General features: G+C 36.2%; 1 protein-coding gene across 4 annotated transcripts; it reads right to left on the reverse strand.

Moving 5' to 3' along the window:
• Window positions 1–1,156: 1,156 nt before the first annotated feature.
• On the reverse strand, window positions 1,157–22,144 carry LOC104608625 (UDP-Glycosyltransferase superfamily protein). Of its 4 annotated transcripts, XM_010274675.3 has the most exons (18): window positions 21,897–22,144; window positions 21,665–21,774; window positions 20,167–20,200; window positions 12,428–12,483; window positions 12,211–12,351; window positions 9,846–9,994; window positions 9,655–9,744; window positions 9,481–9,547; window positions 9,342–9,405; window positions 9,131–9,245; window positions 8,340–8,506; window positions 8,140–8,250; window positions 7,982–8,043; window positions 7,755–7,807; window positions 7,565–7,640; window positions 3,800–3,928; window positions 3,188–3,232; window positions 1,157–1,461 (listed from the first exon to the last, which is right to left on the reverse strand). In XM_010274675.3, exons 1-17 carry the CDS (start codon window positions 22,012–22,014, stop codon window positions 3,209–3,211), a joined length of 1,566 nt encoding a protein of 521 aa, XP_010272977.1. In that variant the 5' UTR covers window positions 22,015–22,144; the 3' UTR covers window positions 1,157–1,461; window positions 3,188–3,208. The 4 variants fall into 4 exon arrangements, 2 of the variants coding, with proteins under 2 accessions (XP_010272977.1, XP_010272970.1); XM_010274668.3 differs by lacking the exon at window positions 1,157–1,461 and having other exon boundaries at window positions 2,939–3,232; XR_016076152.1 differs by lacking the exons at window positions 1,157–1,461; window positions 7,565–7,640 and having other exon boundaries at window positions 2,939–3,232.
• Window positions 22,145–25,992: the final 3,848 nt, after the last annotated feature.

Genomic DNA, 25,992 nt, shown 5'->3' on the forward strand with positions numbered 1-25,992 from the left:
TTATCCAAAATTAGTATCTTGCTGAAACTAATATGGGATGAAAGGAACCTTAGAAGGCATCAAGGTGGGGCATCTTCACCAGAGGATTTATTCCAAAAAATGCCATCTTTTCTTCTTGAGATAGGAGACTCCAAGGGACCAAGAAACCTGCAACGAGAATTGGTTCCCATAGATCCCAAGCATATTAAAATTTATACTGATGGTTCTTTTAATCCATTTTTAAATCGTGCAAATGTAGCTTTTGTCATAGCCACTCACAATAATCACTTACTATTTGCATCAGGAAACGCCATTGCATCTCAAGGAAGCCAAGATGCTGAATTCAAGGCAGTTGTTAAGGGACTAGAAAAAGCACACCAAGAATGATCGATATAAACACATCTCTCTTCTCTGATGCAGCAGCACAGGTTATACAGGCCATTCAAGAAAGAAACAACATTGGCAGCAGGATAACCCAAATGCATATCAGAACTATAATGCTCAATATCACAAAATTTGAAGACTTTCAAGCAAAACATATCCCTAGAGATCAGAATACTCTAGCTCATCTTTTTGTTTACTACTCTAGTAAGTTTGATGTAAATATAATATACAACTTTTCTGGGCTTCATGTACTTTCAAATTATCAATAAATTTTATTTTATTATAACAAAAACTTACAAATGTGCCTGCAAGTTCACATTCGGTTAGGGGTCTGACGCTATCGAATGGGAATATGGTAGAGGTGGACGTGGATCTAACCCTCCAATGCACACCCAAGTTAGGGATGCAACTTGGGCGGGGTAGTCGGGATAGGATTGGGTCATTGAGCAACCCAACCCAACTCAAACCTGACATTTCTTTCCTTCGCTATAAAAGAGGAAGGATGAGCTGAATTTGATTTACACCAATCACTTTGTTCCACACCAGCCATAAAGTGCATATGGCCCACAATTATTCAATTGACTGGCATGGAACAAAATGATTGGTCTCACAGCGACTAAAACAGCTATAAAATTCAGCTAATCTGCCCTTCAAAATACCATTACCCAACGCTGATCCCAACTATCAGGGTCATGGGAGGGGTAGACTAGATACTGCCTTAACCTTTGACATTTTTTGCACAAATTGGCCACCCTAAGACTTAACCCACGTTTTCATGCATACCAGACCGAGATTTTACCATTAGACCAAGTAATGGCCTTTTCCTTTCTATATATAAATATTAAATAAATATGTATGCATGGATGGCCAATGCATCAAGTTACATACGTTTCCCAGTGTAACACAAGTATTCCTAATTCCTAAAGCACCATACATGTGATAATATTAAAAGTCAATCAATCTGCCAATCTTAAGTCTAAACAATGAGTAATCTAACAAAAATAAGTGACAAAATCAAGTCAACCAGAAGTCATCGGGTTGGGTTAGTGCTGACCTCAACCCGATCTAATCCGTCCAATTTACACCCAACACCTCAACCTGAAAAACCATTTCATTAATAAAAAAATCCTTATTAGTTAATAGTTTTTACTACAAAGCACAAAACCAATCTCATTTACATTAAACCCCTTGTGACTAACATAGTATAAAACATATATTTAATATCTACAATCTATTAATATTTTAAATAACTTTTATTAGAAATATGAGCTAACATTAGCCCAATAGATTTGTTAGCATTTAAAATGTAGAATTCCATTTAATAAAATGTATACTATTAACATAAATTTAATTTTACATAATGAAAAGTATTAATAAAAAATTAAGTCACATTTTAAATTTATTCAATATAAAATGTAAAATTAATTAATACAAATACATCACAAAAATTATAGTCGATATACATTCCACTTAAAAATAATAAAATAAGTAAATTTAATAAAACGATAGTTGATTAAAATTAAATTATTATTAACAAATAACAATAAGTGATAAGTTTAAAATACATAAAATATAAAATTAACTAATAAAAGTGAAAAAATAAAAAAATTATAATCTATTCATATTCCATTTAAAAATAATAAAATATGATAAATATAATTACTAATTGTCAATTTGTTTTATTAACAGTTCGATCTAAAAGTAAACAAAATTAATAGAAATTACTAAAATAAAATTAATGAATTTCAATTTTTTACAAATAGATTTTTTAATATGGACAAAGCTTAAGAGGCTTGTGTGGAGAGCCACCTAAATGTCTGCATGATGACAAAATTTAGCTCTCCAGCTTTTTTACCCAATACTGCTTATAGGCTTTCCAAGTGGGCCTCACTTCCCAAAGCCGAAAGCCACGGCCTGAAAGCCCTTCTAAACGATAAACATGCATGTACTTAGCTGGGTAGTGGAATTAGGTTCAGGGATTCTTGAACTTGAAGGTCCATTGACTTGCACAATGCAGAGAGCCTTCTTTTTGATTGGCAATTGCCACGGGTTTGAACCTTTTTTTTCTTTTTTTTTTTTCTTTTGATCAATTCCACAGGTTTGAACCATGCCCATAATGGGAGGGACGCCAACTTAACATTTTAAACTAGTCATTGTGAGAAGCGTCACCCGTCACCCCTTTGGTAATGCCAGGGACTAATAAAACCATTGATTAACAAATTAAAATTGAATAACTGCCATTACTAAATCACCAACAAGTTAGCATCATAGATAACTTCGGAAGTTGAATTCCTCTGTAGGGGTAGGATCTGTGTTAAATTGCTCTTAGAAGTCGTAACTATGTTGCAGATTGCCTTGAAACCGTAGGGAAGAGGGTTATTCCAGACCTAACATACTCAAATGCAAAAGAAAAAAAATGCCATGCAACATTTTAAAATAAAATAGAAAAATCCCAGGGAAATCAGTTAAAATTTACTGTCAAGCTAAGACTTGCATTTTGAAATGAAAAAAGAACTCTGCAATTCCTAAATTTAAAGACTGTCAAGCTAAGACTTGCATTGTGTCAGGTTCCCAATGTCAATTATGCTCTAACAGGCATTCTGAATAATCATTAAGTTGCAGGGATAACAGTATTTTTCATTTTGGTTTTGCCCCCAGTATTCCAAGAACAATACGTAACAAGCAGGTTGTGTCTCATACAATGTACAAGGGGTGTCAAATATCCTTTAGGTTACTTCTATAATTAACATCTTCCATCATAAAATAACAGAACAAAAACTATTAAAGGTGGGTTGACAGAGAACTTTAGACTATGAACATCTACCTGAAATTTTGTGGCTGGCTATCAATCATGATTCCTAGAGATGACCTGCAACTCAAGCCCAACTTGTTGATTAGATTTCAAATGCCATGTAAGGAACAAATAAATAATTACCAGTATGAGGTGTGCAATCATATAGTATATGTAAGTGAGGAATAAGGAAAGAGAGATGGAAGGTATGTCAGTGTCTAGAATTTCTTCCTCAAACTAGATATCCGGTTGGCAGTGACCATCTCAAAGATCCAGGCTGTCCAATTAATCACATCTTTTGGACAGTCAAAGAGAGAAATGGTTCATAATGTTACATTCCAAATTAATTTAATTGATCAGATGGCTAGGATTACTATATCAGTGCTACTTGGGTGTTCAACCCCAAGATGAAACTTGTCAATTGGAAGATTTATTTTTTCGTTGATCCAATGTCCAATGTCCAATCTGAAGCAACAAACTATGTATAAAATGGTCATATTCCCCATGTCTAATAGAGAACCTAGACCTGGTATGTATTAGGTTATGAACAAGAATAAAAACATTTGCCCTATATCTACTCAGAATAGAGCAAAGGAAACAGGATCAGGCTCTGCCCTCCAACACCTATGAAGGAGGTTAACTTGCCTTAGATATTAGCGGTTTGGCATGTTCTTCCCACTCAGTAGCCCACTTTGCAGAAGATCCTTTCTGCAATGCACCTCTCCGCAATGACTTCAGATCATCACATGCATCAGGAAACCCCTTAAAGAGCATCTGCACATTGAATAGTTTACCAGGACTTCTGTTTTCAAAATAACACTTGACTATGCATTGATTGGTATCTTCCTAATTCAGATTAATTATTTTTCAGAAAGCTCAAATAAGAATATCTCAGACATGAAGTCATCAAATTATATGAGATAAAGAGTTCATGAGAATTACTAAATAAAATATAGGGATAACCTACTTATACCTCCCCTGATTTTTCTGACATATACTAAAACTTCCCCTAGGTTTTTTGAAATGACTTAAGTAAACCTTGTTGGCTTACATCTCCCTTCTGTGAACTCACCATGAGTTGCCATCCCCTTAAAGCTCATTTAACATAAACTTTTTGGAATTCTAAAACTTCCCTTAATTAACTTGGCATCTTTAATGAATAAAAGTATCACATTTGAAGCTAGATGTTCTTAAAACTATGTTTGCCAAATTTAATTATTCTTCTAACATGTACAGATTTTTTTATAGTACAATTTGTTAGGACATACCATTTATATATTTTAAAAGTGTTAATACTGTAGGGTACATCTAGAAGTGTCCATGCAGTTGTCACTAATCAGTATACAATGTCATATCATATCCAGTAAGTATCATTTCCAACAATGGTTTGCTAGGCATGTACAAGTATCTGGGTATCATATGCCATGAGCCAGTTATACCCAACAGTTAAAAACCCTTAACTAACTAAACCTTGGTGCTAGGTCACACTGATTTTTGTTTTGGCCCAAAATGATGCTTGTCTCGCTCTTGCTACAGCATATGCACATACTAGATCAATAAGGTCTAGCATAGTAATTTATGAAGCACATTAATGAGAAACAAAGGGAATAGTAGATTTTGTACTTCTATGATTGGACTTTCACATCCTTTCTTACCAAATGGAACTAATGAATGCAAGGGCAATATGGCCAATTCATTCTGTTAGAGGTAAAACTATTCCCGCATCTGGGAGAGGGTGTTTTAAGTACACTTAGAAACCCCAACGGAAGTTCTAGCAATTGTCAAGTGGATTGAATCATTAAAAATTAAACGGGTCAAATGATTTGGCTGTTTGCCTACTGGGGTTGATTGGTGGTTAACCAAGTCAACAATTTTGTAGAGAAGATGGGCCGAATGACCCATAGACTATTTATCCTTCTTTATCTTTTTATGTTCTTTGCTGTAATGGGCCTTAATCTGGGCCCTTATTTTTTCTTATGTTATGTTTTTATATTATGCCCAACCAGGGGCCTCTCTGTAAATTACTAAAGTTTAACTTAATGAAATGGGATTAGGGGTGTAAGAGGAGATTATGTTAGAAAATCTCTCTCTGAACCCTAGTCACTGCCACCTTCTTCCTCCTCTTCTCTCTTCTTGAAACCAGATTTCTGCTACTTTCTACTGATTCTCTGCAACATTTTTAACAGTCCTTTTCATTTCAAAAGGCTGTTTTTCTTCTAATTTTGAAGGATTTGATGAGTTTAGAGTTGAATCCATGATGTCATAACAGTAGGGGTGCAACTTGGGTAGGCCCAACCCGAGCCCGGACCGACCCAGCCCACAATTTTACATGCACTGGGCTTGGGCCTAGCCCTTAGGTAGCCCAAACCCAATCAGAGCCCAACCCAACCTTATCCCAACCCAATTCCGACCCCATTATATACATGAAAATATGCATATATACACATTTGCATGTATATATGCATATATGCATAAGTTTTTTAATAAACCATATACAAATGCATACATACATTAAATGGGCCCAACCCCAGCCCAACCTGAGTGCATCAAAATTTAGTGCAGGCTGGGCTTGGGTTGGATAGTTCAGGCTAGACCTTCGGCTTGGCTTTAGGCTCAAATCTTAGGGTTGGGTCTGGGTTGAGCAAAAATCCGACCCAGACCACCCAACTTGCATCCCTACACAACAGCAATAAATAAATAAATAAAAGATAAAATAGTACAAAAACCAACAATCCATTAAAGGGGTCAATGGTTCAATGATCTAGGTCAATGGGTCGCCTGGTGTTTTAAAAACCGACCTGGAGGCTGAACCATTTTTTTCTCCAGGCCACAAGTAAGCAGTTCAACCATCTGGATCGGACAGGTCAGAATGTGATACGTCTATATATATATATATATATATATATATAAACCTTAAAATTGATATTTAAGGCCAAAAAAGGCATTTTTTTGTCAAAAATAGTGGGGTAAGGTGACTTGGAAAGCATAATCTAGAAAAATTAGCAAAATAAAATAAAAGGATCATCCACCAAGCACAAGGTCCAGAAGTTTTCATATACAGGTAATTTGTAACTTGTGAGCTTATGACTGGGTCAAGCAGGTATATATGTATATATATATGTGTATATATATATATATATACACCTTAAAATTGATATTTAAGGCCAAAAAGGCATTTTTTGGCAAAAATAGTGGGGTAAGGCGACTTGGAAAGCATAATCTAGAAAAAATACCAAAATAAAAAAAGGGATCATCCACCAAGCACAAGGTCCAGAAGTTTTCATATACATGTAATTTGTAACTTGTGAACTTGTGATTGGGTCAAGCAGGTCAATGGTATAACTGTCTGGGTCAGATAGGTTTTGACCAAGTCAACATTTTTTTTGTCAAACTCCAGGTTTGGGAATTAGCCAGACCGGAATTCCCTCCAGGTGACAGTTCAAGCGGTTCGACCATCCAAGTCAACAGTGGGTTGAAAACACTAACCGAGTCAATGTTCTTCCATATTTAAAAGACAAACCGGAGGATGACCCAAACCAGAGCTGTGATTGGGTGGTGAGTAGGCCGGTCCAAACGGCGTGGGTCAATGACAGGTTCAAAACATTGGAAAAAAAAGAGGTACAAGCTATACCTATGCTATACTAGTCAAAAGGATCATCATCTAATCCTTGTTCCAACCTTATGGGGTCAGCTACATGAGTTCTGTTCCACCGATCCATTCTATTTAGTGTCATATCCATTGTTAAACACTTAATCTATTAACCCTTAAATCATCTCACTACTTCAACTTGGCCAGCCCCTAGCTCTTCTAGCCCCTGCAACTTGTAACAGACCACTTCTATGGTCTCCTCTGGCTAGAAAATCAGAAATATTATTTGCTGACCAATGACACCCATATAAAACTTGCATGCAAAGCATTAGATTAAAAACTTACTCCCCTAATCTGATCTTGTAGGTGCCAAAGTCCATCCAGCTCATTACTGTCTTCAAATCTCCTTCCACAATATAATTTGCATGCAAACCATCAGCTGAATGTTACTAATGAATTATGGCTATAGGTCCCTCTAGTTTCTCTTTAACTTCTGTATTACATTCCACAGAATTTTATGCACATCTCTATTGTTTGTGGCAACATCACACACACACACACACACAGATCTATTGAATATGAGGATCTAGATTGTTATGTCACATAACAAAGACAGCACAAGCAAAGCAGATCTCCTCCACTCCTGATCTAATCGGGAATTGGGATGACACCTTGCTACTGAAAAACCTAAAGGAATAAGAGCAATCAGACACAGAGACACAAAAAAAGGCAAAGAATGGGGACAATAAGACAGGTGGAGATATATATATTGAACTTTGTTAGGTATGAAACACTAAATCAATCAACTCAGACAAACTTACCAGAAGTTCATCAGCTAGCTCAGAAGATGATGAGAAAAGGAGACCATTTTCCTCAACTTTTACAAGTTCTTCAATGCTTAGGCGCAGCCAAATCAATATAAGTACCTCGACATAAAGAGACAAAGTACCACTACAATTTGGGCATTAAATTCAACCCAATGACAGAAATAAATAAGCAACAAGAAATTACCATGAGAAGGAAACGGCACAAACAGGCAATCCACATCCAAACATATCCACAACCTGAGAACATCACACACAAACAAGGGAAAGAATCATTAGTATTGTGTGATTGTGTCAAGTGATATTACTTGAATTATTATAAAATTTTTTCTTTGTTATTGCATTCAACTTATTGTGGCAAACATTCAAACAAAAAAAAAAAAAAGCTGCACTGAAAATTCAACAATGACATACTTTCATGGGAAGATCCAAGCCAGAAGAGGAAGTATGGAGGCAAACACCCAAGTCTGCTGACCCTGTGAATAACAAACATGAGTAAGCATTTGTGCATCAGTTTACAAAGGGAATTGAAAATTAGAAAACAATGCAGAAAAAAAAAAAGAATTACCTACCAAGAAGCAATGGGTAATCCTCAGCAGAAAGCCACATGGTACAAAAGGCCACACGTTTCAGATTTAGTCTCCTTATTTTCTCTTCATACTTCTCTCTTTCTGGACCTTTTCCTAATAAGATTGAATTTGTTTGAAATCCCTATCAAAAGATGTAACCGTACAAACAGACTTTGCACAAGAACAAGAACCAGGACCATTACCAGTAATGATGAATAACAACCTCGGGTACAAGTATTGTTTTCCATTGCACATATTCTCCCAAAGCACTTCATTCTTATCCAAGTCATCCTCGTTTAAGATAGCAGCAACACGCCTATCATACATCACTGCAGCTTCCAAAAGCATGCCGAAATCTTCATCTGGAGTCCTGAAAAGAACGGCCAATTTTAAAAACAAACATCACCTTATATATTGTTTATCATAAAGACTATATGTAAGGGATGGACAGGTCATACTATACCCCTGTCCTCATTTTTCTCTTTTTTACCCTTTCTAAGGGATGGGTAGGTCCTGACTAAGTTTCTTTTTTTAATAGTTTCCCATAAACAATGCACTTTTTTTATGAATTTAACAGCTTAATTTGAAGATTAAAATTAAAAAAGAAAATATATTAATACCAGTTAAACAAGAAAATAGAGAGAAGCTCAGGAAATTAATAAAAGAAGCTAAAACAAAGAAATGCCAATACTGAGCAAATTCATGTCATAACCATGAAGAGTTTATTTTTCCCCAGTTAAAGCATTGTATTTTGATTAAGTAATGATTCACACATTTACAATGTAAGCTGCTCTGTTGTAGGCTAGCTGCTAGCATTCACTACCTACCCAACATGACCATGAAAACATAGTTTACAAGTACCATTTGATGTTGTCTTAAAGAGAATGCAGAGCACAATTTCTCATGGACCCAACAAACAGTGGACCAAAATTTGTGTATGAAATTTATGCCCCTCCTATACTAAGCAAATTAAATGGGGTAAAAAAAAACTCACCAGCTTGTACTGCTAACAATAAGGGCTGGCCTATTCTGCTTCAAAAGAATGCCAGTGGAAACCTGGGTTGTAAAGAGTGTCCCATTCAAATCACTGCTGCCAATACCCATAGTTCCTGAAAGAGGAAAGAGGCTTATCCTGTAAGCCATTTTTTCTTAAATGAGCTAAATAGAAATAGAAAACCATTGATTTGTTTGACAATCTACATTACCAAAGCTGACACAATCATGAATGCCATGAGGATCAGTGAGGTATTTGTTCAGTCTGAAGAATAGCTACAAAAGGCCCTGACGTTACATTTAAGAGCTTCTGTTTGAAATATGGTAACAAAACATTAACAACTAATTCACCTTGTGTTTCTCCTCAAGTGAGGCAGGATGGAAAAACTCTGGAGGTTGATCGTATAGAACAGTTGCTCTAGTCATTTGGAAGATAATAGTAAAAATAAAATAAACTATCAAAGGATAGATGAAATGTCTTCATCTGAAGACTGAAAAAAGTGAAATTTGAGTAGATCCTCTTACTTGATTCCCCAGTTATGAACCAACTCAAGTTGCATTGCCTTTGTAACACACAAGGATCCATTTGCCATCTTCCCATAATTCTTTTCAATCCTGAAAAGAAGGTATCGAAAAGCTCATTCATCAGGCATATAGCCAAAAAACAAGTTATTCATAAAGAAGAGTGGACTCTTGCAGCCAAAATTGAGTGACACCATCGGTATGCTGTGACAAAGCGACTGCTCCTTCCAAGGGACAAACCCAACAGAGTATATCCAAAATTATGCCAATCCACAACAACAGCGGAACGTCTCAGCCTGCTTGCCCATTTCACAGCAACCAATGTTGGAACAGAAGGTGGATTCTATAAAATGTTAAGAAATTAAAACAGGATCAATTGCACTGAGCATTTGAAAAAAGCAAACAAGGGACAAGCACTATTAGATCACTCTAGTCCAACTGAACTGCGAAGGAAGAAAGAAGCATGAACTCTAAAGAGGATTCTGTTGAAAAAAGTGAATGTATGGTGATGAACATATTCCAGGAATAAATACAGAAACTCATTAATTTTTTTTATCAATAACTCATTAATTAATTTTGACTTGCAATGATAAACTAATCTATGATAACAATTAGCCAGTGAACTAAATTATACTCTTAAATAAAAAACAATAAAGAGAATAGACAAATGAGAATATCCCTCTTTTGTTGTCAGAAGATAACCATAACAAACAATGAAAGAACAATACACATCCAAAATTATGAAAGAAAGTACTTGCATACTAACGTGTCACAAACAGAATTAGGGATTAAGTGCTCAATGCTAGGTTAAATCCAGGCATTAATAGGAATTATAAGTTGTCTTGACTCTTGAGTCCACAAATAATGTACTAATCAGCAACTGAATCCTTAAGCTTAACAAATTATCCACTAGTAATCAAATAAGAAATCGTAGTATGTGCCACAGGGGCACTACTGTCTTTTTACTCTTTTTATTTAGTCGCCCTATATATAATAATAAGAACTGGCACCACTAATATACTTTAGGACTCCAATTGTTCTCTTCTCTTTTCCTCCCTCTCTTCTCTTTCTCCATTCTTTTTCTATATTTTTCCACTGATAATATGGTATCTGAGCGCAAGAAAAGGGCGTATCAGACTTTTAAATAATGTGCAATTATTTATTTTTATTTTTTTTCAAATATGTTCAATGGGATTCATATAAGTCCTGGCTACCCCCTGAAACTGATCATACCCCAATACTCCCCATAATTTGCATACCGGCGGGTCACCGATACAATATGCATTGGCCAATATGTTGCAAAATTTTGATCCTTGGTTGAAAATTATCATTTGATATTTTACTCCATCTGGGAAAGAAGGAAAAGAGAATAAAAGAAATGTAATCTCAAGAAAGATGAACATTTAAGGGTTGGGTAGCAGTGGTGAGTGGCTAGCCTATAAAGTGGGCTGCTTGGCAGAATTGTATATTACTTGTATTCTATCCATTTTACACTTGAATTAATAAACATAATGGTTATCAAAAAAATAGAAGGAAAAGAAAAGTCAGTTGACACACACAACAATCTAAAAGTAGAAGAATGACCAGAATAGGTGGATTTTTGGATAAATAGTGAACTTTTATTAAGAGGGTGAGGAGCCCTCAAAAGAACAAAGCAAAATACAGAAGCTGGAAAGAAAACAGAACAAATAAATAAATAAAGCATGGGAAGAAGAGCTTCCCTGCATCACCAAAGATGAATCAAGAATTACAAAACCCCAGTGCCTTGTAAAATGTTCAGAAGTTGCCCCCTCAAACTCCTTGGGGGGTAGTATCCGAGCACCCAACATTTCCTTCTGGCTTGTTTATGATAGCCTCAAGAGTAGTGCTTTTGCCTTCCAAGGTTTTCATATTCCTTTCTTTCAAGATAGGACAGAAAACGGCAAAAGGAATCAAGTTCCAAAGTATCCTCCCTCTGAAGAAAAGACCCTTGACAGGCCATGAGAACATCAAAGTAGGGAGGTCATTGGGGAGGACCCACTGCTGTCTAGTTAATGAAATGAATCTAGACCAAATAAATAAGTGTAAAACAATTTCCCCCTGCTGTCCATAGAGACTGCACACATTTTCAATCAACATAGGATAGGAGGGATGATGCAACATACAGCTGGTTCTTATAGAAATTAATACTTCACTACTCAGTCTAATATTTAATGCAAGAGGAAATAACCAATCCATTGGGCACATTCCATGCAGATGGGTATTAATAAATGAGGCTTCTCAAATTTAATGAAGGCAAATTCTGAATTATGAGTTATTGCATATGATTTCCTAGAAAAAATAAATAAATAGAAAGAAAGAATTTCAGATTTGGAAATTTTAACCACCAAGCTTCCATCACATACATGGCAGTTATCAACAAGGACAAAGCTTCTGGAAGAAAAAAAAATAGAATAGGAAACAAAATTAATAAATGCAGTGAAAAAAACTAAGCCTAAAGCTATACAAGATAACACATCATTGTACCAAAATTTTAAACCAAAACAAACAGAACTTGACTTTACATAATAAAACTCTCACCTGTACAAGGAAAACATCTGGAGAAGGTATTTTAACACACAGAAACCACAGAAGCATAAAAAACTGAAATAATGGCTTAAGCAAAAGCATCAATGGGTAGAGTATCCTTGGTAGACCCTTGGTGCTTGTTGGCCATTGTGGCTGGAGAAGAAAAGAGAATTCTGTATCATTTCATTGAAAGAGAAATAGGTACTCTGAACCTATTGAGAGTACCTACCATTTTGTAAATATGAATTGCTGGATTATCTACAACTGCAGCATGTGGTTCAGAACCTGTTCAGGCATTATGAAAAGAAGCATGTGAACTGAAACCAAATTTATGAGACTAGATGGTTGAAATGTAAACACCAAACTTGCATAATGGAGGGAAAAATCCAAACAGAAAAGAATACTTGGGTGTCAAAAGTTGTCACTTATTATTCACTTTTCAACTATAATTAATAAAGTACAGTGTTGTTATTCATTAAAAAAAAATAACTACTTATTATATGCTTTAATTACCATTACCTAAGGATTATACCATCACAAGTGTGACATAAAAAATCTATGAAGATTCACACAGGTGCAAGGAGTTAATCAACAACTATAGATAACAGGAAGGCCTGTAAAGACCCTGACCATGGATGACACAATTCATGAAGCTGCACAAAGCCATGCAAACCTTACATTCAAATTCTGCATATGGTATGACAGTCCAAGACTACAAAAGGATTCAGACAATATGGCAAGCTTATTTAACACAGAACATTGAAACAAGACACAAATATTAAACCAACTCACAAGATAGAATGCATCAGTGAGCATGGCTAGCAAAAATCAGATTGTCCCAGAAATTATTGATTAGTTAGATAGCTTTAAATGTGGTTTCAGAAAGCTCATGAACAATCATTACAGTCATTTTCCTTTCCAATGAACAAGTAAAGGATTCTGTTAATAAGTATAAAGATCTATAGAAAGGGGTTTAAGATATAAAACATTTACATTGTATCACCATCTACACTGAGAACAGCTGACCAGTTAAATACTAAAGTTTCTGTTATTACAGTCATTAAGCTACTTCAAAGCCAAAATGCAATTCATAAGATAACAACTAGCATCTGTACTTTGGGGAGTGTGGGAAGAAAGAAATACCTGGTTGTTTGAGAACAAAGCTAAGTTAAAGAGTGATCTGTTATCTCACATTAACCACCTATGTAATCTGTGGGCCTCCAGCACAGATAAGTTCAAAGGACTCTCTGTAAATGACCTCAACAGGACAATCAGTTTGGTAAATAGCTTGTATAAGATCCTTGCAAAAGTTTTGTCTCTGAGATTGAAGGAAGTATTGCTAGATACCATTACACCAAACCAAGGAGCCTTTGTGAGTGGAAGACAAATTATAGATCAAATCCTAATTGCGAATGAGAGTGTTGAAAATGTCAAGAATGACGGAAAGAAGGGAGTGGTATGTAAGTTGGATCTGGAAAAGGCATATGATTTGGTAGATTGGGATTTCTTAAGGAGAGTTATGACCAAATTTGGATTTTGGGGCTAGATGGTGCAAATGGATTATAGGGTGTGTTCAGAATTGTCATTATTCTATACTAGTGAATGGGACAGTGGTAGATTTCTTTCCAGCCATTACGGGTATATGGCAAGGGGACCCCCTATCTCCCTTCTTGTTCACACTAATTGCTGATGTTCGGGGGAGATTAATTCATAGAGCAAACTCTAGGGGTCTCATTAGAGGATGGAGAGTTGGAAGGGAGGAAATCCTCCTCACCCATCTACAGTTTGTAGATGACACAATTCTGTTTTGTGAATGAGGAAGCTTGGAATATAATAGGAACATGAATTTTTTTTTTTTTTATCAATAACACTTTCATTAAATCATCAATAGAAGATTTACAAGAGGAAGACAAACACACTTATCTTCCAAGAGCAACAAAGGACCTCAAGAAAAGGAAAAATTAGTGATACTACTTTTTGAACGAATGTCAAGATTGAAGGTGAACTTTGAGAAAAGTTGTGTAGTGGGTCTGAATTTGGAGGAGGGAGAAATTAGGGAGAGTGCAGAAGTGCTAGGGTGTGAGGTCTCAGGATGGCCATTGAACTACTTGGGGTTGCCATTAGGTGACAATCCAAAGAGGGAGAGTTTCTGGAATCCGGTGGTGGAAAGATTTGAGAAGAGACTTGTTTCTTGGAAAAAGAATTACCTCTCTCTTGGAGGTAGGATGACATTGATTAAGGCTACTCTAGCAAATTTACCCATTTATTTCCTTTCAATGTTCAAAATCCCAATAAAGATTGCTAACAGATTGGAAGAGATGATGAGAGATTTCCTTTGGGAGTCGAGAGAGGAGAAGAGGGACCATAGGGTAGGCTAGAAGGTGGTGACTGGGAGTAAAAATGGTGGTGGGTTAGGGCTTGGGAACATTTGAGAAAGGAACTTGGCCCTTATGGGGAAATGGTTGTGGAGATTCCCACTAGAGAATGAGAAATTATGGGCTAAAATAGTGGTAAGCATACATGGGTTGGAGCTAAATGGATGGGATGTTGGAATCCGGGCTAGGACCACAAGCACTTCGCCTTAGAAAGCCATTCATGATCTATTACCAGTTTTTCCCCTTTTATCAGGTATGATTTGAATTCAAGCAACTCCGAACAAACTTGGGTGGGGAATGCCCCTCTAAAGGACCAATTTCCTTCTTTGTATGCCCTATCTGTTTTGAAAAATGAGCAAGTTTCCTCTTTCATTACCCCTTCCTCTTCCAATTCTGGGTTTGGTTGGAATTTGGGTCTGAGAAGGGTTGTAAGAGACTCAAACCTTGACAGTATTTCAAGTCTCCTCCAACTTCTTGATGATGTTTTCTTAGACCCTGCTAAGGAAGACTCTAGAATCTAGATTCCCACCCCTACTGGTTCCTTCTCCTGTGCCTCCTTTAAAGTGTTAAACCAGTCCACCAATCCTGTGACCCCCCCCCCTTCCCTGTTAATGAGGTTTGGTGCAGGCCAATTCCTCCTAGGGTTGGTAGTTTTTGCTGGGAAGCCTTTCTGGAAAGAATCAACACTAGTGATCTGCTCCAAAAAAAGAGACCTAATACTTGTTTGTCCCCTCATTGGTGTATTCTTTGTAAAGCCGATGGGGAGACTGGTTTTTATCTACTAGTGTCTTGCCAATTTGCAAAATCTATTTGGGAATGGGCTTTCTCTTTGTTTGGGTGTACTTGGAATCCTCCATCAAATTTGCAAAGTCTTTTTACTCCTTTTTTCAAGTGGCGTATGAAAAGGGGAAGGACTATGTGGAGAGGACTGAGGGCAACGGTGTACTGGTCTCTATGGGAAGAAAGAAACTCCAGGATCTTCTCTGAAGAAGAGAGAAGTGTTAATATCTGAGGGCTCTGATCCATATAAGGGTTGTACAGTGGATGAAATCCCTAGAGCTATTCACAGATTATACAGTGTATGACATGCTGAGGAAGTGGGGTGAGATTGCTAGCTGTACCCAGACTAAAGCAATAATGAGTGTGTCTTGGACTCCCCCACATGCGGGTTTCATAAAACTAAACTTTGATGGAAGTAGCAAAGGGAACCCTAGACAATCAGGGATTGGGGGTGTTTTCAGGGATGAGAATGGGGTTGTTTCTGCCATGTTCTCAGGCCCAATTGGAGTGGGTGACTCTCTTAGAGCTGAGATCCACGCAGTTATGGAAGGAGTCCAGAAAGCTAGGGAGATGAATATCAGAAAACTCATAATTGAAGGGGACTCGAAGGTGGTGGTAGGGTGGCTGAATAAAGATTATAGTAGTTTATGGAGTTATAGCAATATGAGGAGGAAATTCAGATGGCTGGTTCGAGAAATGGAAGTTAAAATCAGTTGGGTAAAAAGATCAGCTAATTCTTTTGTTGATGGGTTAGCTAAACAAGGGGTGGACAGGGTTTCAATGTTCTGGGCACAGATGTAATTTAAATTTCTTTTTTCTTTTTACATTTTTCTCTTTCTCTCTTGTTTCCTTTCTTGGGGCTCAAGCTGAATTTGGAAGATAAGAAAGTTTGTCTTCCTCTTTGTAATTTTTATTGTGATAATTAATGAATTGTGTTATTGACAAAAAAAATGACCTCAACAGGAATACTGGTAATTTCCTGTTCTCCTCCCCTCCCTCCCCAGCCACCTCAACAGGAATACTTGATGGAAGTGCTTCAGGCAACCCTAGTGCTGCTGGCATAGGAGGAGTTCTAAGGGATGAAAATGGGAATATCTGCTGGGTGTATAGTTGGCCACTAGGCATAGCAGATTCTACCAAGTCAGAAGTGTTAGCTGCACTTATAGGGATCAGAATAATTAACAGACTACGTATTCAGAACCTCTCCATTGAAGGCAATTCAGCAAACACTATAAAATGGTTAGGAAAACAAGAGACCGGGCCGTGGAGACTCAGTCACTTTCTGACGAAGGCAAGGGATTTACTGACTGCTTCTAATGCAAACCTGATTTGGATTCCAAGGGAATTTAATGCTCTTGCAGATGGACTAGCAAAATTAGGTGCTCTGTTAGAAGATTTGTACTCTGATATGTTTCCTCCTGTATAATTCCTAAGGATCTGATCCCTGCTTTTTGTTTTTTTTTTCTTTATATTTGTACACCTTCTTGTGTACCCTTTTCTTTTCTTAATGAAATCAGTTACCTTTCTCTCAAAAAAAAAAGATAACAACTAGCATCTGCAAAGATACACAAAAAGGGCCTCTCTTTTCCTTTAGAAGATTTATGTTTCTTCCCTTTCATGCACACCAAGCTTCAATAGATCACCAAAGGAACCATATTCCAGATCCAGAGAACAAAGCCCCTACAGCCCACAGATATCAATGGCACATAGAGAAGGCAAGTACTAAGTACTAACCAAGGAATAAAACAGTTCAAGAATTAAACCCAAAAAACATATTTACTTGTCTGATGCTCTGGAGCAATTAGAAAAAGATGATATGCAGATTTCTGAGAAGATTTACACATCAAACATCCATTTGGAATCTTTTTTTCAGAAGTGGTAACTATTTCAATAAAGAAAAAGGATAAAACAAGAATGCTGAGGGAGAGATTTCCTCAACAACCAGCTACAAGGGGAAAAGAGCCAACAGGCTAAACATTACACAGTGAAATCATTTTCCCACAAAAAAGCACCCCACTGATCTACGAAATGCTTAAAATGAAAGCCCCTGAAGAGATCACCAATGGACGCCTATTTGATCAGAATTTTTTCCACACTCATGCACACTTTCTTTGATGGAGCAACTTGATCTTCAAACAAGTGATTGCTCCGCTCCTTCCAAATGCACCAGCAAACTACCAAAGGAGAGACATTCCACAGGACCTTACCCCCTTGGAGAATGCCTGCCCCTGCCAAGAGGACAGAAGGAATGCAAGATTTGGATGTGTCACCCAATTCATGCCGAAAAGATTTAAAACATGGGACCACACCTTGTGAGAGAAACTACATAGAAATGGGAGATTCTGAACAGATCCTTCATCCTCCCCACACAAACAACAAATAATTGACAAGGACCATTCCTTTTTTCTTCAACACATCAAAAGTAGGGATTTTACCCTTTGTAGCAGCCCAAATAAAGAATTGAACCATTAGAGGAATCCTAAGCTTCCATGACCAAACCCAAGGGGGTGACGTCCCATCTGAGTTTAACAAAAACTGCAACATAGAACTCACTGTAAAGAGGCCAAAATTCCCTTTGTTCCATCAAATCCTGTCCCTCTCTGTCTGCTGAAGCTGGATTTGTTCCAAACTTTGTAACAAAGCAGCCCATGAATCCAGATCCCAATCATTTACCTCTCTTCTTAGCCTCAGGACCCACACTACTTGGTTGTAGATAACCTCCAAGCAACCACAAACCCAAGCATCCTTATCCTGAGCCAAAGCAAAAATTGATGGGAAGTCCAAGCAATGGGGGTTGGTACCACACCACCTATCTTTCCAAAACAAAATTCTTTCCCCTGAACCAGGCTTGAAAGAGATACAGTTGAAAAACACTTCCCAGATTTGTTATATGTCCTTCCACAAGCCAGTTCCATATGCTTCTGAAGCTGGGCCAGATTCCCATCTGAAACTAGCTTCCCCACACTTGTTTCAATTACATTTTTCCAAAACACATCACCCTCCATAGCAAATCTCCACAGCCACTTGGCAAGTAAAGCACTATTCACTTGTTTGAGAAGCTTTATGCCCAAGTCCCCTTGCTGTTTTGGTTTACACACCTCTGACCAAGCCACAAAATGTAGCTTTTTATGATCTTCTATGTCATCCCAAAGCAAGTCTCTCCTTAGTTTCTCAATGCAGCTTAACACAGTACTCGGGGCCCAAGGCAACTTAACACATCACATCACACACCTTATTGAAGACGATGTACTCGGGGCCAGATTATATATATCATCTTCAATAATGTCCAAGGCAGTCGAAAAGTTATACCAAAGGATGCTCCATCAACATTTTCAAAACCTGGCGTCTAGCAGCACTAAAACCCAAACCAAAACAAGAGATCCAATACCTGAACATAACCTCCTAGGCTGCTCAGCCTCCACATAAAAATATTTTTCTATTCCTTTCTCTCCAAATCCCAGGACCTCCCATCAAAAGAAGGCCATAGTGAAAATATCTAACACTCTGACCTTTCTTCATATCCTATTTTCAGTAAAGTGTCTTATCAATATATAATCTGTCTTACTATCAAAATCCATGTCCTTTTGGGTCATTAATTAATCCTCTGTACTTCTTGGGCGGGGAGGGGGGGACCTTGGATGTCCTTGATCTTATTTTTTTCCTACTTAATCTTTCCATTCATCAACCTCAACATCCTAACTTTAGTTTTATTCCAGTATTTTGTTCCATTAAACACGGTCTTATTAAGGGGGTCATTCCATGGTACAATGGTAAAATCATGCGCTGAAAAGCATGAGAATACAGGTGTAAAAGAGCAAACACTTCATGCATAAAAATTCCAGGTTAGGTTGGTACCATCCCCACTCCTTCAAAGACCCCAAATTGCTAGAACCAGCATTGGCTAACTGCCTTTTTAAGCTTTGGTCTTATATTCTTATTATAGTTAACATCTTATAATAGCTTTATTATTTTTATTTTTCTCTTTATTTTTTAATAAGAAAGTGAACTTTATTAATGATCAAAAGTGAAAAGGTAGTAATGCAAAAATCCAAAATAAAAAACAGAAGGAAGAGAATATGATGAAGAAAAACATAGAAAATGAAAGAAAATCCCAAGACTTATTAGGCAGGGGCTGGAGACAGAACCTCTGTTTTTTTTTTTTGATAAATAACAGAAATTCATTAACCAAAAGCAAATAAAGAGTGCAAATTCCACCCCCACGTTGCCCCAGCAACACCAAACTAATAAAGAATAGAAGAACAGAAAAGCAGGACAGATTACAAATTAACTCCCAGCCCAGGACAACGCCAAACTTCTGTTTTTCTTATCAAAAGCAAAACTGTCACAAATAAGAACTTCTCCCCTTTTTTCTTGTGAAGCAATCAATAAGAGGCATCTTAAAAGCTTCCAGTATTAGCTAGTGCCTAGGGCCTGGGCTCTGGCCCTAAACCCAGTCCAGCTGCACAAGTTGCACCCCTGGCCTAACCCCATCAGGGAAACAGTAGACTAAATGGCTTATACTAAGACATCAACCCCTCAAGGTGATGATTCAACTTGAGAATCATAATAAACTACTAAGCCAATAACTGATAAAAAATGCATAGATATGTCAAGAGTATTTTGGAAGCATCCAGTATACTTCTAAATTCTAATTCATCAAGAAAAAAAAAGTCTGGATAATTGCTGCACAACCAAGAAAAAAACCTTCACCATGACACACAAGGCATGAATACCATGAAACATCCACGAAGTCAAATGAAACATAATATGTAATTGAATGATCATATGTAGCTCATATGTTGTCCATGCTTACCCCCATATGCAACAATGTCCACCTCCAAAGATGCCTGCAGGATCAATGCACATCTTAAATCATGAGAACATCAACTACTTAATGATGATGATGTGAAAGGTAATGATGCACAAAATCTAAAGAATGGTAAAAGACAATTAAGTAATAGCACCAGTAAGACGAAATGATCTGTTACAAATTGAAGAGGCTAGCTAGGGGCAGACCAAAAGGGACATGGATTGAAGTAGTGAGAAACGATTTAAGGGCTGATGGTTTAACAGTGTATATGGTACTGAATAGAATGGAATGGCAGAACAAGATTCATGTGGCCAATCCCATATAGTTGATACAAGACGAATACATGCATTCATGTGCCATAAGCTATCAAAACCGATGCTTTGAAAAATGGACCAATATTCATGGTTGAACAATTCAGAGAATCAAACAGTTCCCATTTCCCAAAATGGTCAAGTACAAAACCCTAATAGTTTCCCAGTCAAAATCAAACCTCTTCACTTCTTATACACAAACAACTTGGAATGTTTATCTGAATGTTTGTTTATTTTTAAATTTATTTAAGTATTTCTGTTGATCTAACAAATTATTTATGCATTTCTAATTTATTTTTGTATTTTAAAGCAGTTTTTATTCATGGTTTCAGATAGGCCAGACTGGAATGTTGAACCGCTGAACCATACAACATCAATCCCTTTGTCCCTGGTTTTTGAGATCATTTCTTTCATGTCCTTCCTTGGGCCAAAAGAAGGAAGATCACGTGCAGATTTCTCAAGGAAGAAATGCCAGAGTGTTCTTAAACAAGAACAACAATGTAGAAACACCGACCAACCTGATAGCCATGGCGGTGGCTCATTGGCTTTGTACAAGGGAGGATTTTAGATTTTTTTGGTACAAATAACATTTGAGAGAGTGGCCTTAAATTGCTTCTTCATTGACCAGGAAAAAAAATATTCCCATCAACATTAGTCTCCTCCTACCCAGCATTCCATTAAACTGAAATTAACGGCTGTTCTATGGCGAATTTAAGGCCTATGGTAGCTGAAAGTGCATTTAGAAGAGATGAGGCCTGAAGTAACTCCATTTCAGATCTATTGAGGACTCAAAGGTACAGGATATTCTGTTCATGCTGAAATTTATCATTTCTTCAGGGTCGGAAAGCAGCCCGCAATCATACGAAGCAGAGAGTTAGAGAACATCAAGCTAAAGTGGATTTTAGGGTGCGATATCATTTACAAAATGAAGGCAGTAGCTGCATGTAAGCTTCATGAGTTAGCAGCAAAAAATATATTATGGCCCTACAAAGAGTCACAGAGGATAGATATTGGCGATCATCAAAAAGCAAAAATGTATGTTTCCATGCAAGGTTATATGTATAGTTGCAGTATTTTGTACAGTGAAGAGTTTATGTAGTTTTGGTAATTAACAGTAAAACGGAAATTGAATCGTAATTTTTGGTTAGGGATTAGATAAATACAAAAACAAAAAAGACGTAGGGAATGACCTGACGAGCAAGGGAAAGAGCATGGTACTGCATTCGGGGACTTCGACCGATATCGCCAAGAACCACCACAGCTGCCCTACCTCTCTTCTCGATTTCTTCGTTTCTTCGCCCTGTTCATCACAATCACTGATTAATTCGATTTGCTCTTAACCTTTAAAACTGTGTAATCATTTAGATCTATAAATTAAAGAGAAGAAAAGAATAAATGGCTAGGTCAGAAATGAAACACTGCCTGCCATCTGAATGGAGATATGTTTCGCCGGAAGTAGTTTTCGCAGTTGGATTGTTTCCCCGCGTCTCCGCTCTCCAAGACACCAGCAATAACGTGTACTCAGCAACCGCAACAACATGCAAATGAAACTCGAATCTAGAGTATAGAATCTACGGATGCTAGACTAAGGGCTCGGACTTAGGACGGGAGATCTCCGTTATCAGTGATCTATAAGCCGGAAACTCGACCAACTCGAGTTGGTGATCTGGCCGAGTCAGCTCGTCGATTAGTATATAGATGAACAAAAATTGAAAATATATTTCTACCAGAAAAAAAAAAACTGAATATATATATATTGGTATTCAAATAATCAAAATATATAAAAAAACATGAAATAAAATATATCCAAATCTATAAGTTTTCAAAAATAAAAAAGAATAGCACCCATATTAAATTACTCTTTTTTTGTATGAACTAAGAACTAGTCATGACCCATGGGATGCATGGGCTTTGTTAAGCAAAATTATGGCATAAGATGTCTTCTAACATTCTTAATTGGCCTAAGCCAAGTACATCCAAGCATTAATTTTTGGTTTATGGTGTCTAATAAATTTGTCTTAATTTTCATTATTTTTAATCATTTTCCTTGGTAGATAAATTAGTATTAATATTTACTACTTTTTATAATTTTTATATCAAATTTAAATGAAGTTTAGTCTTTATTGATAGTTTTTTTTTATTAATTATTGTTTGAGATGCATGAGATTTGTTAAGTGAAATTAAAGAAGAAGAATATCTAAAACAAATCCATTTGTGGAGAGTTGGTCCAAGTTCAACTAAGTATTATTTTTCGATTATGTATTGTAAATAAATTTGTATTGTTTTTAGATGGATTTTAAATTAAAAGTGATTTTAATATTAATAAAATTTTATTATTTTAAGCTGTATACAAATGTATTTTAAAAACAATAAACTCTTATTAATTTTTTATATTTATATTATTTTAAATAAAATACAAATGAAGTTTAAATTTTACTAATAATACGGTTTATTATTTTTAGATGGACTTTGAGATAAATTAATTTTCATTAATTATGTGTGTTTTTATTATTTTTAAATTAATAAAAATAAGTTTAAATTAATTTTAAGTTATTAAGTTAGTAAATTAATTAAGCTATTAATTAACTTATAGTAAGTTAGTTAAATAAATAATTTTTGTAGAAGGCCCCTCAGGCAAAACTTTCATACATCCAACTTCGGCTCATAACCTACTTGATAATCTAGCAAAAGAAGTTTGCTTTGCTTATTAACATTTAGTTTTTACTGGTCGGAACCTCTGCGATGTACAATCTTTGTCAAGTATATTTATAGTAAAAGGAGTCTTATGACAATATTCCTAATTCCCATCTATTTAATAAAGTTTTGACCCCCATAAAAAAAAAAAAAAAAAAAAAAAAAATCTCAAAGATCACTGTCTCACTGAGCTAGCCCTTTCAATGAAAATTTTGTCATATTTTTTTGTTTAATACCACTTAGTCCATTATTTTGTAAGATATAGTTGATTTTTTTGGTTTAATTATATTTTGACCCCTGTAGTAAAAGTTCTAAAAAATCGTTGAGCTAACTCTTTCAATAAAAAATTGGTCATATTTTTTGGTTTAATTACCACTTAACCCATTATTTTGTAAAATATAGTTGACTTTGGTCTAATAACCTTTAATTCAGACTATATAATCATTGAACCTTTAAAAACAGTAGCTTATTAATAGTTCATTAATTACAATTATTATAATAATTAATAATAGTTTAATAATTACTGAAGTAAATTAAAAATTAAACCGGCTTGGTCTAACCACACTTGTTAATAATTATTTATTATTCATAATTAATTATAATAATTAGTGATTATTATTATTATTTATTAAAATATCCATAACTAATCAATCAGTAAATTGTATAATTAATCCGGCTGGACTAAACCGATTAATGTAACAATTACCAAACACGGACCAAAACTAAAATGGTTGGAGGGTCACACTCGGATCAGACTATCCATAATCCGATCCATTAAACCCATCTTCTTAACCTGAGCCTCACTACAGTATCATTCGATAGAACGACTAGTAGCGGGCCTGGGTGAGGAACTGAGATTTGTTTCCGTCCCAATTCAGACTAACGAATTATTGGTGATTACAATACCCTCCCCTCCCATCCCCTCCCAAGTGCTACTTACAATTACGTTTTGATGGAATGTCTATGAAGCTTACGCTAATTAAATGGCTAAAGCAACAAAAATCCATAAAGCTCCCACCTGCCTATAGACAGTTACACTTTGATAAGATGTATATGGATGTGTTATACAACTCCCACCCCACCTATTTCAGTAGTGTAATCTGAAGAATGGGCTACGATGGAATGTCTAAATTTCATCAAGGAGCTGGGTGTTTGCTCAGTTTTAATGGAGGACGTCAAGACGATACTATAGTGGTTATTCAATCTTTGTTAGAGAAATTTTGTTAAGCATCCCCTACTGGCTACTGGCTAGTGCTCAATGAGTTTAATTTCAAGGTTTGCCAAATATGATAGCCCATAGTTTGAATGCCTAATGAATCAGCTTCAATCGATGGTTGCAGGAAGATGAGGGTGATTGATCCGCCCAGAAAGAGATGGGACAGAGTCCCTGTTTTGACGTAAAAAAAAAAAAAAGAAGAGAAAAACTAAGTTCTTAATGAAAATGTTGTGTAGGTGTGTTAGTAAGGACTTGTACATCTTGAAGATGGTTGCTCTTCCCCTATGTTGAAGATGAAAATTCTATCTTATATTCAGAAAAAGAAGGGGGCGGAGCCCCTGTTTTGACATCCAAAAACAGAAGATAAAAAACTAATTATTAGAATTAATTAATTGTCGAATCGGGAATGGACCAAATATGGGTCGGTTGACGCTCATATCCAATTAGAAGCCGGTCTATTTAACTTAAATTTCCAGGTCAGATTAGTTAAATGGACACTTGGACAGGGTTGAACTATGCAAACCCAACCCGCCCCCATTGTGAAACACTGTCTTCTTCGCCCAATTTCAATCTATAGTGTTTGCTCAAGAGCGAACAATAACTCATTCTCCAGTTTGAGTATGTTTTAACAAAAATAGGTAGGGGTCTCTAAGGTCCAAACGAACATCATAAAGTAAAATGATTTAATAATGTAGCAGACCCAAAAACGCATAAAAAAAAAAGATCCAACAACTTCGAGCCCAACCGACGGTCGTAGGAGATTCAAATAAATACAAAGAAGCATTAATTTCAAAGAAATCCAAAGAAACTTCGGTACCTAAAAGATGTTTAAACGACTGACCCTCCCCTGCTTCCTCCAAAACGACTGAGAAAAGCTTGAAGTTCGTCCAGAACGACTGAGAAAAACTTGAATGTCATTTGAAAAAGTTTGAAAAAGCTGTGGGGAAAACAACTGTAAAAAAATTCGTATCGAAGAGTAGTGAATGGATTAACTTGAAGAAGGATAGAAAACATAGGTATGTTGGCCCTGTTTTCCTACCCTGTCACGATTATTCTCACGGTTAGGATTTAGGAAATGCAAAGTGAGTGGGCCAGGCATACTGAGGTGCACAAATAAGAGAGAGAGAAGGGAGTGACGATGTACTTTTACGAGTAAGCAAGAAGACAAAAATGAGAGGGGTTGAGAGTTCTCTGTTGGGGTAATGGAAAAAACTCAAGCCACCTACTGGCACTTCTGCTTTAGTATATAGATGTGAATTTAATATAATAAAAAAAGGGTTATCATTCACAACCCAGAACGTGAATTTTGAGTTTATTTTTTGATAATTCTATGAATTATTTTACTTTTTCCTCTTTTTTTTTGTGTATGGAGATAATGAAAATTGGAAATGGAAACATTTATTATCAAATCAAATTCGAAGGACAGGCTTGTAAACCAACCAGTACTCCACCAAAGGAATATCTAATGTCTTGTTTCTCAATTTATTGGTAAGGGTGTTCATAAAAACCGAAAAGCAGAAAAATTGGATTAAAAAAAATCCAGTTAACTGAATCATGCAATCAATTTCAGTTAATTTAGAAAAAAAAAACAATGGTTATCTGAAACCG

The sequence above is a fragment of the Nelumbo nucifera genome, chromosome 5 (assembly GCF_055504915.1).
Source record: "Nelumbo nucifera cultivar China Antique chromosome 5, China Antique-T2T, whole genome shotgun sequence".
Classification (NCBI taxonomy): Eukaryota; Viridiplantae; Streptophyta; class Magnoliopsida; order Proteales; family Nelumbonaceae; genus Nelumbo; species Nelumbo nucifera.

Bases quoted from the DNA above. Each gene is read 5' to 3' on its own strand.
- LOC104608625 (XM_010274675.3), bottom strand. From the start codon at position 22,014: ATGTTGTTGCGGTTGCTGAGTACACGTTATTGCTGGTGTCTTGGAGAG. The intron at 9,995-12,210 runs GTGAGAGTTTTA...AACATTTTATAG, and splicing joins CAGATGTTTTCCTTGTACAG to AATCCACCTTCTGTTCCAAC. The intron at 9,246-9,341 runs GTAATGTAGATT...TTCCTCTTTCAG, and splicing joins TCATGATTGTGTCAGCTTTG to GAACTATGGGTATTGGCAGC.